This window comes from Agelaius tricolor, unplaced genomic scaffold, assembly GCF_023055355.1.
Source record: "Agelaius tricolor isolate 1412-34295 unplaced genomic scaffold, bAgeTri1.0.p SCAF_42, whole genome shotgun sequence".
In the NCBI taxonomy this organism is placed as follows: Eukaryota; Metazoa; Chordata; class Aves; order Passeriformes; family Icteridae; genus Agelaius; species Agelaius tricolor.
The window spans coordinates 187516-203869 of NW_027269302.1; the positions used below are offsets into that span (position 1 = coordinate 187516).

At 54.1% G+C, this 16354-nt stretch overlaps 3 protein-coding genes across 6 annotated transcripts in view; 2 read left to right on the top strand and 1 right to left on the bottom strand.

Annotated features, from left to right (window-relative positions):
- The window catches only part of LOC139603903 (zinc finger protein 239-like), a 256414-nt gene that overhangs the window by 170643 nt on the left and 69417 nt on the right, over positions 1-16354 (top strand). The window lies entirely within an intron of this gene.
- LOC139603907 (zinc finger protein 436-like) overlaps positions 1-16354 on the bottom strand; it is a 623778-nt gene that overhangs the window by 129361 nt on the left and 478063 nt on the right. The window lies entirely within an intron of this gene.
- Positions 8279-9907, top strand: LOC139603896 (zinc finger protein 436-like). The gene has a single exon (XM_071454899.1). It carries the CDS (start codon positions 8456-8458, stop codon positions 9431-9433), a length of 978 nt encoding a protein of 325 aa, XP_071311000.1. The 5' UTR covers positions 8279-8455; the 3' UTR covers positions 9434-9907.

Sequence of the window (16354 nt, forward strand, 5' to 3'; positions counted from 1 at the left end):
TCTGTAACCATAGGGGAGTGATGGAAGCACACTGGGAACAGCTGGGCCCATGCTGGGAGCAACTGGGATCCCACTGGGGGCACTGGCATCAGACTGGGAGTGACTGGGAGCAACTGGGATTAGACTGCAAGGGACTGGGATCATACTGGGAGTGGCTACACTCATACTGGGATTATACTGGGTGTGAATGGAACCCGACTGGGGCTTACTGGGAGCTACTGGGCCCATGTTGGGAGGAAAATGTGACCCACTGGGAGCAACTGGGATCGGCTGGAAGGTTCTGGAACCATGCTGAGAGGACTGAGACTACAACTGGGGCAACTGGAGCCACCCTTTGAGCAACAGATGGAAACTGGGATGATGCCAGAGGAAACTGGGAGGAACTGGGAAAGACTGGGATCATTCTGAGGTAACTGAAACATACTGGGAGTGTCTCTAACCATCCTGGGGGCACTGGAACCACACTGGGAACAGCTGGGATCATGCTGGGAGCAACTGGGACGATGCTGGGGGAAACTGAATCTGCCCTGGAGGCAACTGGGCACGACTGGGACCCTGCTGGGAGGGACTGGGACTATTCTTGGGGCTACTGGGATCATCATGGGAGGAACTGGGAACATCTGGAATTATGCTGGGAGCAACTGGGATCACACTGGGATCCCAGTGAGAGCAGTTGAGTCCATGCTGGGTTACACTGGGATCTCATTGAGAGCAACTGGAATCACACTGGGATTGACTGGGAGTGGCTGGTTTTGTGGATTTGGGGGGCTTGGATTTTGAGAGATTTTCTTGGCATTTTGAGGGGGAGTTTTCTGGGGGTGGTTGGGAGTTTATTTAAATTTCTTGTGGCTTTTTTTGAATTTTGGGGATTTTACTGGGATTTTGTTGGGATTTTTTGGGATTCTCAGAAATTCCTGGGGTTTTAATGAGATTTTTAGGAGATTTTGGGGCATTTTAATGGAATTGTGGTGGCATTCAGAGGGATTCATTGGGGATTTGGGGTTTTTGGGGATTCTTGGTGGGATTTGTGGGGTTTTGTGGGTTTTTTTGGGTGTTGCCAGGATTTCCTTGGATCTTGCAGGAGATTTTGTGGGGCTTTTAATGGTTTTGGGGACATTTTGGGGGGATTTGCAGAGTTTAATCTGGATTTTTGGGGTTTTTGGCATTCCAAAGGATTTTGTGGGTTTATATGGGGATTCTGGGGTGTTCTAATGGGATTTTGAGAGATTTAATTGGGATTTTGTGGGTTTTATTGGGACTTTCGAGGCTTTTACGGAGATTTTGGTGCCTCTCAGCCCTTCCCCACACCCAGGGAATGCCCCAAAGCCCCCCTAAAATTCCACTAAAACCCCACAAATCCCCAAAAATTACAAGATAACCCTCAAAAACCCCAGGGAATCTTCAAACATCCCAGTGGAACTCACCAAAATTTTAAAAAACTCACTAAATTTTCAATAAATCTCCCCCCAAAAGCCCCCACAACCCCAACAAAACACCAAAAATCCAAAATCCCCCAAATCAACAAAACCCCCCAAAATCACATAACCATCCCAAAACCAAATAATTCTTCCCAAAAACCGCAATAATCCCTCCTAAACTCCCAACAAAATCCCAAAAAAGCCCAAAAAAGCCACCCCCAAATCCCCAAAACCCCTCTCAGAACCCCAAAATCCCCACAAACCCCCTCAGACTCAGTGGGGCCGTCCTGGATCAGGGGGCACCGGCCGGTGGAAAGGAGCCACTTCAGGGGGCCCTGGGAGCTTTTTGGGGAGGGGGCACCATGGGAGACCCCCCAAAAACGGGGGAGGGGGAACTCCTGCAGTGCCCCCTCCCCCCGAAACCCCCAGACCCCGGTTCAGGGTGGGCCTGGGACCCCCCGGGACCCCCAAATCTCCCCCAGGACCCCTCCAGGAACCCCAAACTCCCCAGAGTCCCCCAGTGTTGGCCCAGAACCTCTCTGGACCCCCAAACCCTCCCCAGGACCCCAAAAACCTCCCCAGGACCCTCAACCCCCCCCAGTTCTCCCCAAAATTCACCCCAGACCCACCTGAGACGCCCCCAAATCCATCAGACTGCCCCAAATCCCCCTCGGACCCCTCAATTCCCCCAAACCTCATGAAATCGCCTCAGACTCCTCGAAGTTCCCCAGACCCACCTCAGAACCGCCCAGATCCACTCACAACCGCCCAGTTCCTCTCGCAATCCCCCAAAATCCCCCCAGACTCTCCCAATTCCTCTCAGTTCCCCCTAAACCCACCTGAGAACGCTCCAGACGCTCTCAAGCTCCCCCCAAAGCTCCCTAAAGCCCCCTCAGACCCACCAAAGCCCCCTCAGACCCCCTCATTCCCCCCAAACCCACCGCACACCCTCGTGTTTCCCGTCGATGCCCCCAAAAATCCCCAATTTCCCCTCAGACCCGCCCCAAACCCCCCCAGTTTGCCCCCGGCCCCACCTCAGCTCCGCTCTCCCTCAGAATCGCGCGCCTCCACCGCCTGTGCGGGCTCCCAGCAATGGCGGCGCGCCCCGCCCCGAACCAACCAATCAGCGCGCTGCACATCCCTGAACTAACCAATCACGGCGCGGATCCCCCAGCAAGGCCCGCCTCCCCTGCGCCGTCCCAGCCAATCAGAGGCGACCGGAAGCGGCACCCCCTTCCCCGCCGCCGCCGGGACCCCCCGGGCTCGGGACAGGAGCGGGAGGGGCCTGAGAGGGGATCGGGGGGGGGCGGGGGAGGGTCCGGGGGGTCTGGGGGGGCTTTGGGGAGGGGTCCGGGGGTTTGGGGGGGTCTGGGGAGGGGTCCTGGGGCACTGTGGGGGGACCTGGGGGGTGCGGATGGGTCCTAAGAGGGGTCTCGGGAGGGGGAGGGGGTCGTGGGAGGGTCTGGGGGGGTTTTGGGGAGGGGTCGTAGGAAGGTCTTGGGAGGGTCTGGGGGTGTTGGGATGGTCCTGGGGGAATTTGGGGAGGGCTCTGGGGGGTCCTGAGGGTGTCCTGGAGGGTTTTGGAGGTTTGGGGAGGGGCTTTGGGGGTCTGGAAGGGTTTTGGGAGAGGGTCTGGTGGGGGGGGGGATTTGGGGAGTTTTGGGGAGAGGTCCCGGCGCGATCTGGGGAGGGGCTGGGGGAGCCTGAGTTGGGTTTGGGGAGGGGTCTGGAGGGTCCTGGGTGGGGTCTTGGGAAGGGTCTGGGGGGGGGGGGGTCTCAGGGGACATCCTGGGCTGGGCCCCATTGGGGTCTGGGGGCTCTCAGGGGGGTCCTGGGCAAACCTTTGGGGGGCTCTGGGGGGCCTGGGGGAGATTTGGGCGTCCCGGGGGGTCCCAGGCCCACCCTGAACCGGGGTCTGGGGGTTTCGGGGGGAGGGGGCACTGCAGGGGTTCCCCCCCCCCCGTTTTTGGGGGGTCTCCCATGGTGCCCCCTCCCCAAAAAGCTCCCAGGGCCCCCTGAAGTGGCTCCTTTCCACCGGCCGGTGCCCCCTGATCCAGGATGGCCCCACTGAGTCTGGGGGGGTTTGTGGGGACTTTGGGGTTCTGAGAGGGGTTTTGGGGATTTGGGGGTGGCTTTTTTGGGCTTTTTTGGGATTTTGTTGGGAGTTTAGGAGGGATTATTGGGGGTTTGGGGGAGAATTGTTGGGGTTTGAGATGGTTATGTGATTTTGGGGGGTTTTGTTGATTTGGGGTGTTTTGGATTTTTGGTGTTTTGTTGGGGTTGTGTAGGTTTTTTGGGGAAGGATTTATTGAAAAATTGGGGAGTTTTTTAAATTTTGGTGAGTTCCACTGGGATGTTTGGTGATTCTCTGGGGTTTTTGAGGGTTATCTTGTAATTTTTGGGGATTTTGTGGGGTTTTAGTGGAATTTTAGGGGGGCTTTGGGGCATTCCCTGGGTGTGGGGAAGGGCTGAGAGGCACCAAAATCTCCTTAAAAGCCGTGAAAGCCCCAATAAAACCCACAAAATCCCAATTAAATCTCTCAAAATCCCATTAGAACACCCTAGAATCCCAATAAAAGCCCACAAAATCCTTTGGAATCCCAAAAACCCCAAAAATCCAGATTAAACTCTGCAAATCCCCCCAAAATATCCCCAAAACCATTAAAAGCCCCACAAAATCTCCTGCAAGATCCAAGGAAATCCTGGCAAGACCCAAAAAATCCCCCAAAACCCCCCAAATCCCACCAAGAATCCCCAAAAACCCCAAATCCCCAATGAATCCCTCTGAATGCCACCACAATTCCATTAAAATGCCCCAAAATCTCCTAAAAATCCCAATAAAACCCCAGGAATTTCTGAGAATCCCAAAAAATCCCAACAACATCCCAGTAAAATCCCCAAAATTCAAAAAAAGCCACAAGAAATTTCAATAAACCCCCAACCACCCCCAGAGAAACTCCCCCTCAAAATGCCAAGAAAACCCCCAAAATCCAAACCCCCCAAATCCACAAAACCAGCCACTCCCAGTCAATCCCAGTGTGATTCCAGTCGCTCTCAGTGAGATCCCAGTGTAACCCAGCATGGACTCAGCTGCTCTCACTGGGATCCCAGTGTGATCCCAGTTGCTCCCAGCATAATTCCAGCTGTTCCCAGTTCCTCCCATGATGATCCCAGTTGCCCCAAGAATAGTCCCAGTCCCTCCCAGCAGGGTCCCAGTCATGCCCAGTTGCCTCCAGGGTAGATTCAGTTTCCCCCAGCATCGTCCCAGTTGCTCCCAGCATGATCCCAGCTGTTCCCAGTGTGGTTCCAGTGCCCCCAGGATGGTTAGAGACACTCCCAGTATGTTTCAGTTACCTCAGAATGATCCCAGTCTTTCCCAGTTCCTCCCAGTTTCCTCTGGCATCATCCCAGTTTCCATCTGTTGCTCAAAGGGTGGCCCCAGTTGCTCCCAGTATGATCCCAGTTGCCCCAGTTGTAGTCTCAGTCCTCTCAGCATGGTTCCAGAACCTTCCAGCCGATCCCAGTTGCTCCCAGTGGGTCACATTTTCCTCCCAACATGGGCCCAGTAGCTCCCAGTAAGCCCCAGTCGGGTTCCATTCACACCCAGTATAATCCCAGTATGAGTGTAGCCACTCCCAGTATGATCCCAGTCCCTTGCAGTCTAATCCCAGTTGCTCCCAGTCACTCCCAGTCTGATGCCAGTGCCCCCAGTGGGATCCCAGTTGCTGCCAGCATGGGCCCAGCTGTTCCCAGTGTGCTTCCATCACTCCCCTATGGTTACAGACACTCCCAGGATGGTCCCAGTTGAACCCAGTTGCCCCTGCTCTAGTCCCAGTCCCTCCCCAGATGATCCCAGTCCCTCCCAGCTTGGTCCCACTCACTCCCAGTTGCCCCCAGTGTGGTCCCAGTTGTCCCCAGCATGGTCCCAGTTGTTCCCAGTGTGGTTCCAGTCCCCCCAGGATGGTTCCAGACACTCCCAGTATATCCCAGTTGCCCCCAGCATGTCTGCAGTCATTCCCAGGCACTGCCAGTGGCCCCAGTAAGGTGTCAGTTATCCCAGTATGATCCCCCAGTCATGCCCAGTATATCCCAGTTGCCCCCAGCATGCATCCAGTCCTTCCCAGTTCCTCCAGTTTGCTTGCAGCATCATCCCAGTTTCCCTCAGCTGCTCCCAGTAGCCCAAAGTGTGATCCCAGTCGCTCCCTTTCAACCCCAATATGATCCCAGTAAGCTCCAGTTTGATCCCAGTCACATGCCAGCCCTCCCAGTGTGGTCCCAGTATAATCCCAGTTGCTTCCAATCTCTCCCAGTATGGTCCCAGCTGCCTCCCGTGTGGTTCCAGTTGCTCCCTAGATCAGCCCAGTCAGTCCCAGTATGATGCCATTTGCTGCCAGCGTGCTCCCAGTTGCTCCCAGTCAGGCCCAGTCTGGGGGATGATGTGCAGGGTGTGCTCCCAGTCCCTCTCAGATCCTCCCAGTATTAGTCCAGTCCCTCCCAGTATGATCCAAATATGGCCCCAGTGTGCTCCCAGTCCCTGCCAGTATGAACCAGTTGTGCTCCACATGGTTCCAGTTGCTCTCTTTCCCCTCACTTTTGTTCCAGTCACTCCCAGTATCCCCCAGTGTAGCCCAGTTCCCTCCAGCATCTTTGCAGTTCCTTCCAGTATGATCCCATTTGCTCCCAAGCACTCCCAGTCAGCCTCAGTGTAGTGGCACTCACTGCCAGAATGATCCCAGTCACCTCCAGCATGATCCCAGTTCATTCTAGTATAAGCCCAGCAGTTTCCAATCACCCCCAGCAGGCTCCCAGTCACTCCCAGTTCCTTCCAGTTCCTCCTAGCATGATCCCAGTTGCTCACAGCTACTCCCAGTAACACTCAGCACCATCCCAGTCACTCCCAGTATATCCCATTTGCCCCTAACGTGGTCTCAATTGCCTCCTGCAGGCTCCTGCTCTCTCCCAGTATGATCCCAGTATGATCCCAGTATGATATCAATATAAACCCAGTACAGCCCCAGTCGCTCCCAGTACGATCCCAGTGCAGCCCAGTCCCTGGCAGTGCTGCCACTGCTGGGATCCCCCAGGCCTGTGTGCGTTCCCCCCTGGCGGATGTGCCGAGAGGAGCCCCAAGGGCTGGCAGGGGCCAGGCAGGGTCCCCAGCAAGGCCCAGTTTGGATGTGCAGCCCCCAGTTTGCCCAGTTTGCCTCTCCTTTGGCCCGGGCCGGGTTCCCCCCGCCCGCAGCGGCTGGGAGCAGCCGAGACCCCGCGCTGCCCATGCCGACCTGTCCCGGCTCCATCGCCGCTGCTGCCGCGGGCTGCGAGGGCTGGGGGAACGGGGCACCGAGGGTGTGGCTGCTGCTGGGGGAGGAGGAGGAGGAGGGAAGGGCAGGGATGGAGGGGGAGGAGGAGGCGGGGTTAGGGGGCAGGAGGAGGAAAGGGAGGAGGGATGGAAGGGGCGGGATGGAGGTGGAGAGAGAGCAGCGATGGAAGGAGGAGAAGGAGGTGGGGTTAGGGGGGAGGAGGAGGAGGAGAAGGGATGGAAGGGGAGGGATGGACGATGAGAAGGCGGTGGGGATAACAGAGGACCGGGAGGGGGGATGGAAGAGGAGGAGTGGGAGGAAGAGGAAGAGGAGGGGCAAAGGCGGATCAAGGCTGAGCTGAGGGAGCCACGCGGTCTCGATCCCTGCCTGAATTCGCAGCCCCCACCTGTGGGATCATCGCCCCCCCCTCCATGGCTCCGGTGAGCGGGGAGGGGGAGCCCAGCCCGGATATCCCGGGGGGTCCCTGGGTTGGGTTTTTGGGGGGATGTTTGGAGAATGAAGAAGTCCAAGGGTGAGCGGAAAAGGCCCCTCGGGGGGACATCGGGGGGTGGCGGTGGCGGCTGCCGGCAGAGGCAGCCTGGAGGAGCAGAGCCCTGTGTGCCCCAGGAGGCCAAAGTGGGGAGGCCAGAGAGGGGGGAGCGCCGCCATTGGCGGGAGCCTCAAGAGCCTGGAGAGGGGCAGGGGGGACTCCTTGGAGCCGCTGCAGCCCAGAGCAGAGAATGAGGGGAGAAGGGAGCCCGGGAGCCCAAACAGCCCCAGCATCCCGAAATGGGGAGAGCCAAGAGGGGGGAGCTTTTGGCATTGCTGGCACTGCCAGCAGCCTGGGCAGGGCGGGCACCCAGGAGAAGGGGGACCCCCAATCCAAGCATGACCCCAGCAGCTGGGACAGGGTAGAACCCCTGAACACCAAAGGGGAGGGACCAGGGATGGGGAACTCCTGGGAGGCTTTTTCATGGCTGAATCTTGGTGTTTGGGAGGGTTTACTGGAGCCCAGATGGCCGGTGACTTGTAGAGATGGACTTGGGCAGAGGGACGTTGAAACTCAATGTGCTCATCCCTTGTTTTCTCCAAACCAGGATTTCCCATTGCCAACCCCTGGGAGGCTGCGAGGAAGAGGAAGATGCTCCAGGGCACTGAAGCAGGTGAGGAGGAAGTCAGTGTCTCTGGAATGCTTAAATTTAGAGGGTTTTGGGAAAGCTTCAAAAGACAAGCCTCAGAGACAGTAGAACTGTGATTATAGCTTTGCAGCAGCCATAAGATTGGTCAGCAGAAAAATTATAGAAGAAGTAGAAAGTAAGGAGCAATAGAACAACGGTCTGTGCATTAACACTTATCTATACTAACTCCCTAACCTGCAGAAAAGTATATATAGCAAGATATCAGGAAGTTCCAGGTTTAATAATGGAGCTCTGTTCATCGTGTTGTAAGGCTTACAAATAGGTATTGTGTTTGAAGTAATGGAGCATGGTTTTAACCAATAGTGCTTGGATGGAACCACTGTCAATATGCTTTTGCTTTGTGTGATTGGTGAAAAACCTTTTAAAGTAAGTTTTAACATTAAGGTTTTTTTCTGCTACCTGGGATGTGAGCTGCTGGCATCTTCCCATTGTCATAACCAAGAAATGAGACTGATGCTGAAAAATAAAACAGCTCAAGACGCGTTCCTAGCAGTCCAGTCCTGTTTGTGATGTGTGCACAGCCGCGAGCTGGCGATGAATGCCCCTTTCCCCTCTGTGCTGCTCCATCTCCCAGCCCAGCACGGCCCCCAGCTGCAGCACAGCCCTGGGGGGATCTCGTTGCCCTTGCCTGTGGCACGGAGGCAAATCCCATGCTGTCCTTGTCCTTCCTCGCCCAGAGCAGGAGCTGAGCATGGAGAGCAGGGAGGACAAATGCCCGCGGCAGAACCTGGTGGCAGAGGCCGTTTTGAGCGGCTCCACGGCGCAGGAAGCCAACGGGGAGGAAAAGGCCCGGAGATGCCGCACGAGGAAGGGCGGCAAACGCAGATGGCGGGGATGTGAGGGGGAAAGAGCCAGCCTGGGCCGGGAAGGCGGCCGGAGATGGAGCCAGAGCTCGGAGCTGGTGCTCCATGAGCAGCTCCATGATGGGGAGAAGCCCCACACGTGCGTGGAGTGTGGGAAGAGCTTCAGGTGGAACTGCCACCTGATCGTGCACCAGAGGATCCACACTGGGGAACGGCCCTACGAGTGTGAGGAGTGTGGGAAGAGCTTCAGCCGGAGCTCCAGCCTGATCAAGCACCAGAGGTCCCACACTGGGGAGAGGCCCTATGAGTGTTCCAAGTGTGCGAAGAGGTTTCAGACCAGCTCCCATCTCCTCCGGCACTATCAGAGTCACACAGAGGAGAGGCCCTTCCAATGCCCCGACTGTGGGAAGGGATTCAAGTACAACTCCACCCTCGTCAAGCACCGGCGCATCCACACTGGGGAGAGGCCCTACGAGTGTGATAAATGCAGGAAGAGGTTTCAGACCAGCCCTGATCTTGTCCTGCACTATCGGATTCACACAGATGAGAGGCCCTTCCACTGCCCAGACTGCGGGAAGGGATTCAAATACAACTGCACCCTTGTCAGGCACCGGCGCATCCACACAGGGGAGAGTCCCTACGAGTGTCCCCAGTGTGGGAAGAGCTTCTCACAGAGCTCTCACTTGACCCAACACCAACGGAGGCACCGGTAAGGGAAGCCCTGCGAGTGCCCCGAGTGCGGGAAGAGCTTCGTGCGCTGCTGCAGCTCCATCCCCCACTGGAGGAGGCACTTTGGGCACAGCCCTGGTCACTCACATTCCCTGTGATCCATGTTGGGAACACACCTGGCTGCTTCTCCTTTGTTTGGCTTTAATTTTTGCTCTTCTCAATATCTTTGCACTCCAAAAACCAAGAGGGATTGATCTGTCACCTCAAAACCACTCAAATCCCACTGAAAACAGCTACATTTTAAGCCATAAATGCTCAATCCCACTTCAAATTGCTTGTTCCTTCCTCAAAAAAACTCCATCCCAGGATAAACTTGCTCAGTTCCACACCCATCAGGGTGAGATGGGGTTAGAAGGAGATTGGGAGAAGTGGGATCCCAATGTGGAGCAGTGGGATGGGGATTGTGTGGGGCTGGCATTGTGGGATGTATTTGATAGCAAATAAAACTTTCAAGCAGTCCTGATTTCTGTCCCGTTCATTTTCAGTCAGTTCTGTTTGCAGAGTGCCACCTTGTCAGCTGATTAAATTCCTATAAAAGTCCTATTTTTAAATCATCTAACCCAAACAATCCAAAAACCAATATCCAAGTAAAGCCACTCACCTGTAATTAAATTTTTAAAAAATATTTTAATTGTTTTTGAGTATCTAAGGGTGATAAAGTTTAATTGTTAGGTTAAAATGTCTGAGAAATTATACTGCTGTTTGGTTTTGCGTTTAGTATATTTGTAATATGAATTGTTTCACTACGGTGTGTTAGATTGTATGCTAGCTTTTTTAGATGTTTTTTATCTAAAGTATATTAGTCATTGAGTTAAAACTTTCAAAAGGGATTTCTTGGTATATAACTTGTTTATTTATATGCATTGGTAATATTATAGCAACAATTGTTGTTTTTTTGGGTTGAACCATTGGAATATTGTAAGGAAGACTTGAGATTTTTATATTTCATTTTTATTATAATTTATTTAATTTTAATTATTATTTCTTTATTTATAATTCTAATTTTTTTGAGATGTGTCCTGGTTTAGGGCAAATTTGAGAGAAAACCTCCCCGGGGGACCCTCCAGAAAGCAAAGCCACAGGGCCCTCCCCCCAACCGGTTCGGGAGGGATTGCTCAGAGAGAAGTGGAAAGAACCTGTTCATTTAACAGGCACAGCACCCCCAGCACACAAAATGAACAATACCCATGACACCGCTCTTTCCCGGCTCTGAAAAGGATGACAAATTCAGAAAGCCTCTCTTGGGGGTGGTCGCTCTGTTCTCAGTCCCTCCGGCGCTGGGGCAGCTGCTGCAGCCACAAGGTGCAAACACTCGGTGTTTCCCAGCTCCCAGTCCAGAGCAGGTTCAAGTAATTCTGAAAAAAGGAAAGGAAAAACAGTCCAGGGAAAAATTCAGACTGCTTAGCTAAACTAACTAATGAGCAGAAGCAAAAAGCGAGAGCAAAGCAGGAGCAAGAGCAAAGCAAAAAGCCCAGCAAAAAGCAAAAGCAGCACCATGTACTGCCCCGTCTCTGTGTCCCACCAGCTGTGGAGGAGCAGGCTGATAAGAAACCAAAACAAAACTTTCACTCTTCAGAGCCAGTCTTGAAGGCACAGAACATAATATCCAGCATGAACAGAAGACATGAATGGGGATACAAGCATCATAACGTCACCCTAGGACAATGTCCCAAAGGTCCGTTTGCTGTAGATGGGATGACTTGCACGTCAGTGTTTTCCAAGGTAGCTTCTGCTGCTGCTGCCACACCGACTCCTGCGCTCCCGGCTGTGGCTGATTGAAGAATGTCCAGGTTGTCGGGGAGCATTTGTGTCACGGCGCGCCCCCTTTAGCGCTCGGTTCCGCGGGTCCCAGCGGCTCCGTCTCTCTCGTCTGTGGATTTGCATTCGCCGCTTCGGTGCCCGTGCTTGTCACATCTGCTGCACTTTCCCTTGGAACCAGTAGCTGTTGCTGTTTGTTACTTTTCTTTACGGCTCTAACTTTGCACCTGTGGCTGCCACACCGAAGGCAAACTCGGTCGGGGCCGTTTTCTCTGTGCTGCACAAGTGGCTCAAGGGCAGTTGCCATTGCGTTGCTGGATAGGTGGCCTTGTCCTCTGGAGCTCCTACTCCCAAACAAGCTTCTGTCATGTCTGCCACATTAGCTGTTCTAGGCAAAGTTTGCAGGATCCTTTTGGAGGTGAGATTTGCATTTTCTACTGCTAATTGCATTCCTAGCACAGCTTTAACCTCTGGGCACATTCCTGGAGCCCAAACTACTGCATTTCTGAGGCGATCTAGGAAACTCATACAAGTCTCATTTGCCTCTTGTCCAATGGGGGTATAAGATGGAGGTGCTAGTCCCATATCTGGAAATGCATGAGAAGCCTCTCATGCAAGTTTCTGAGACTGTTGCAAAATAGCAGTATGCAAACGTGCTTGAGCTTGCGGGTCAGCAAAAGGGCCTCTCTTCAGCATCATTTCTGGGGGGCCAGGCTCCCTAGGGTCTCTTTCTAAGGGGTTTTGATTATTTTTACCATTTCAACACTTTCTGTGTGTCCCTGCAAGCAAGAAAGCACCACAGAGCCTCTCCCTCAAAGCCTTGAGGTAGTGCCAAGGCAGAACTTGTTCATGCTCTTTTCCCCTGGTGATTTTCTACTCCCGTCCAGACTCTGATAGCAAAGCCGTGCTGGTGACAAAAGATTGACCTTGGCATCCTGGGGCACTTTCTGGGTGGGTGTTTGAATCTGCTTTTCCAGGCCTCGGGCTGAGCAGGGTGAGGCCGAGGCCTGGGCCCCTCCAGGCGGCGCCGGGAGCGCCCGGGGCAGCGGCGAGGGGCGGCCCTGAGGGGCGGCACAGGGGGCATTTCCCCCGAGCGGGCGGGCGGGCGGGCGGCGGGGAAAGGCGCCCTGGGCACAAGGGCAGGCACAAGGGCCCCGGCTCTCTGCAGTGCGGGCGGCCCAGCGCCGATTGCTGCTCCCGGAGCCGCTGCCAGGGCCGGGTCTCCTCCCCGCCGCTGACCCTGCACCTGCAGCGCTGCCTCCGCCTCTGCCGGGCTCCCCGGCACGGACGGCAAGGACGTGGACACGCTGCAGCAGGGGCCCAGCAGGGACACCCAGATGGTGCCGGGGCTGCAGCTCCTCTCCTGCAAGGAAAGGCTGACACAGCTCGGCTTCTTCAGCCTGGGAAAGAGACCCAGCCTTGATCCAGCTGTGGCCTTCCAGTACCTGAGGGCAACACACAAGAAAGCTGGACAGGGACTTTGTACGAGGGCAGGCAAGGACAGGACAAGGGAGCATGGATCCAAATGGAGAGAGATTAGGTTTAGGTAAGGGATTCAGAAAAAAGACTCTCCTGGAACAGGTTGCCCAGAGAAGGTGGGCATGTCCCATCCCTGACAGTGTTCCAGGCCAGGCTGCATGGAGCTCTAGACAAGCCGGTCCAGTGCAAGGGGTCCCCAGCCACAGCAGGGGGGTTGCAGCCATGGGATTTTCCAGATCCCTTCCAAGCCAAACCATGCCACGACTCCATGATTCTGGGATACTTCCCCTCCTCATCCTCTGGCAGAAAAAGAAACTTGGCCCCAAGTTCCACACTGCAGACCATGTCTTTTGGCAGCCTGCAACTGTGTCAACAGAGGATGAAAAGAGATGACATTACTGACACGATTTTCCTTTTCTATTTGAAAAGTAAATGCTCTGCTCCAGTCCACTCTGGCAAAACTGTCACAAGAGGCAATTGTTCCCCATGAAATGCTTGGTCTCATGCAAAGAAGAAAGAAGCCAGAAGCCAACAGTCTTCGTTATTGCTATGTTGTTTTCTTTGGTTGCTTCTCTAATAGGAATGACTTTGGGGTGTGATTTGTTTGTTTCTCTCTTTCATTCCTGACGGCATCGCGGTCCCCCCGCAGCGCAAGGGCGCCCTTGTGCCCCTGGAGCTGGCGCTGCTGTGGAAGGTGTCGCGGCCTGGCTTCCCCGGCGTCGTGCGGCTCCTGGACTGGTTCGAGGTGCCCGAGGGCTTCGCACTGCTCATGGAGCGTCCGCAGCGCTGTCAGCACCTCTGGTACTTCCTGCACGAGCGGCGGTTCCTGACGGAGCCCGTGGGGCGGGGGCTGTTCCGCCAGGTGCTGGAGGCCATGGGGCACTGCAGCAGCCGCGGCGTCCTGCACCCCCACATCCAGGCCGAGAACGTCCTCGTCGACCTGGCCACGGGCGAGGCGAAGCTCATCGACTTCGGCTGCGGCACGATCCTCCAGGACACGTTCTACACCCGGATGTCAGGTGAGCCCAAAGCCGGGGCCCAGCTTCGCAGTGGAGTTCCCCCCTTGGCTGGCAGAGGGGGAAGAGGGAGGGAAGGAAGGAGGGAAGGAAGGAGGGGGAATCCTTCTTCAGCCAGCTGCAGCCAAGTTGCTTTGTGGCAGGGCAGGGGCTGGCTGTTGTGGAACGGGAGCTGGCTGGGAGGGAGGGAGCAGCATGGGCCTGATGAGCTTTGCCCGTGTCCCATAGGAATGCTGGAGTACAGCCCACCGGAGTGGATCCTCTTTGGCTGCTACCATGGCCAGCCAGCCACCATCTGGTCCCTGGGCATCCTGCTCTATGAGCTGCTCTGTGGGCACCTTCCTTTCCACACCAACGAGGACATCGTCCGGGGCCAGCTCTTCTTCCTGTCCCGGGTGTCTCAAGGTGGGGATGCGCCTTCAAGGCACGAGGGGAAGAACGGGGTTGGGAGGGGCAGCTGGCACATAAGCGTCCTGCTCTTGCAGCTGGTGAGGAGGTGGATCTCCTGGGCTTAGCTGGAGGAGGTGGCACCTGTGCCTCTGTGCTGGTGTCCTCTGCAAGAGAGGATCGATAGGAAGCTTTTGGCTGCAGCTCTGAGCTGGTGTGGCCTGGGCACTGTGGAATGTGGGAGAGCATGGACAGGAGCCTTGTCCCGCTGAGCTTTGTGGACAGTTGGCTGGCTGAGAAAGGTCACGTCGACATAATACCCCTGGTTAAGCAAGAAGGAGAGAAGTCTAGAAGTCAGCAGTCAGTGTCCATATAAGGCAAGGACATTATGCCCTTGATGCAACAACAGGATAGGGAAGAGGCTCTTTTGCCAAAAATATGAAGAATAGTTTCAACAGAATAACCACAAGAATGCAGAAGGAGGCGTAGTTGGCCGATAAGTAACTAACCAATAATGAGCACTCCTTTGCAATATGTATGAGCTTTATTAAATCCAATATAAATATGTGTGACTGTCAGTAAAGTTCGAGACTTGCTGATCAGTCATATTGCATGCCACATTTCTCCCGCCGATCCAACACAAACCCAAACTCCAGCCCTGGGATACCCTATAAAAGCCCCACAGCCCTGCCTTTGCCCTGTCTTTCAGGGGTCAGAAATGGATTCTGGAGCTTTCTGAAACCCAGACCCGTCTCGTTTGTTCCCGGCACCGGCAGCTGCAGCCTCCCTGGACACCATGAACTCTGGAGAATGGGGACAGCCAGTGGGGACAGGTCCTGGAGTGCAAGATAAGTGTGTGTTCTGTTTGCCATCTGTCAGTGGTGGGGCAGTTATCTTCTGTTCATGGGGCAGTTTCTCTCTTCCACAACCAATCCTCCCTCTGGGGAGGTGTGTTCCATTAATAGGCCATTAATTATTAATTATTAATCTTCTGGTAATGGGCCACTGAGTGTCACTGCATGGCTGATTAAATGACATCATCCCATTGGGAGATGCTCCGCCCAGGGGGAGGAGCCAAGCATTCCTACCTGGATAGAATCTGAGATTTGGAACACTGTAGGCAGCCTTTTCCTCCTGGATTCCCAGAGGAGCAGCTGTCTTTCTTCTCCACAGGATTCCCAGAGGATCAGCCTTTTCCTCCTGGATTCCCAGAGGAAGGAAGATTCCCAGGCCCATCTACAGCAGCTCTGGACCTTCAGAGGGAAACTCCACCCTTCTCCAGGATCCCTGCTCCAACAGAGCCACACCTGGCACTGCAGGAGGGCTGCAGCCACCACTGAATGGGACTGCTGCCAGCACCCTGACCCACAGGGGGTCAGGTCCTGTTCTGACTCTGTCAGTGGGGTTTTTTTCGTTTGTACTACTGCATTTATATTTTTAATTTTTCCTAAAAAAGAACTGTTATTCCTATTCCCATATCTTTGCCTGAAAGCTCCTTAATTTCAAAACTATAACAATTCAGAGGGAGGGGTTTACATTTTCCATTCCAGGGGAGGCTCCTGCCTTCCTTAGCAGACACCTGGCATTTTCAAACCAAGACAATAACAAAGTTACTTGAACACCACAGATAGAAAATCCATTTTAATCTCTGCAAAAAGCCAATATTATGTGTCCATAACAATAAACCTCTTGCTGAGTGATGGTAGATGTCAAACTAACTTTGTTATAAAGATACAGTTTTTATTTCTGTTGTTAATTAAGCTCAGTGAAATAGCTGCTTGTGTTAAACTGCCTGCTTGGATTGGATAACATCCAATGCACCCAGGATGAGGACACCTGTACAGATCTGCCAACTATCAGCACTCCCTGTCTGAAGTGAGCTACACTTTGGTAACATCTCATGTTTCATGCATGCAGTAAGTGACAAGATGATTTAAAATGCTCATAAAATAAACAAGAAAGGTCATTTATGTTCCTCAAAATAACAACAACAACAACAACAACAAGTTCTGGTTTAATGAAAGGTGGAATCCGTTGCCCTTAAGGGCAAAGATTCATAGCTGGAATAAAGAGTGTTCAGCCCAGCTGTTTCTACTATGAGGCCGTATTTCATCCCCCCTGAAAGCCCTTCATGTTTGCACAGAAAACTGTCCCTGCACAGCCCAATAAATTCCATCACTTCAGCTGGCCAAACAACCACTGTGGTCAAGTGGGGTCTGAGCAGCTTCCAGGATCCCAAGCAGCTTCAGAAGCTTCATTTTACAC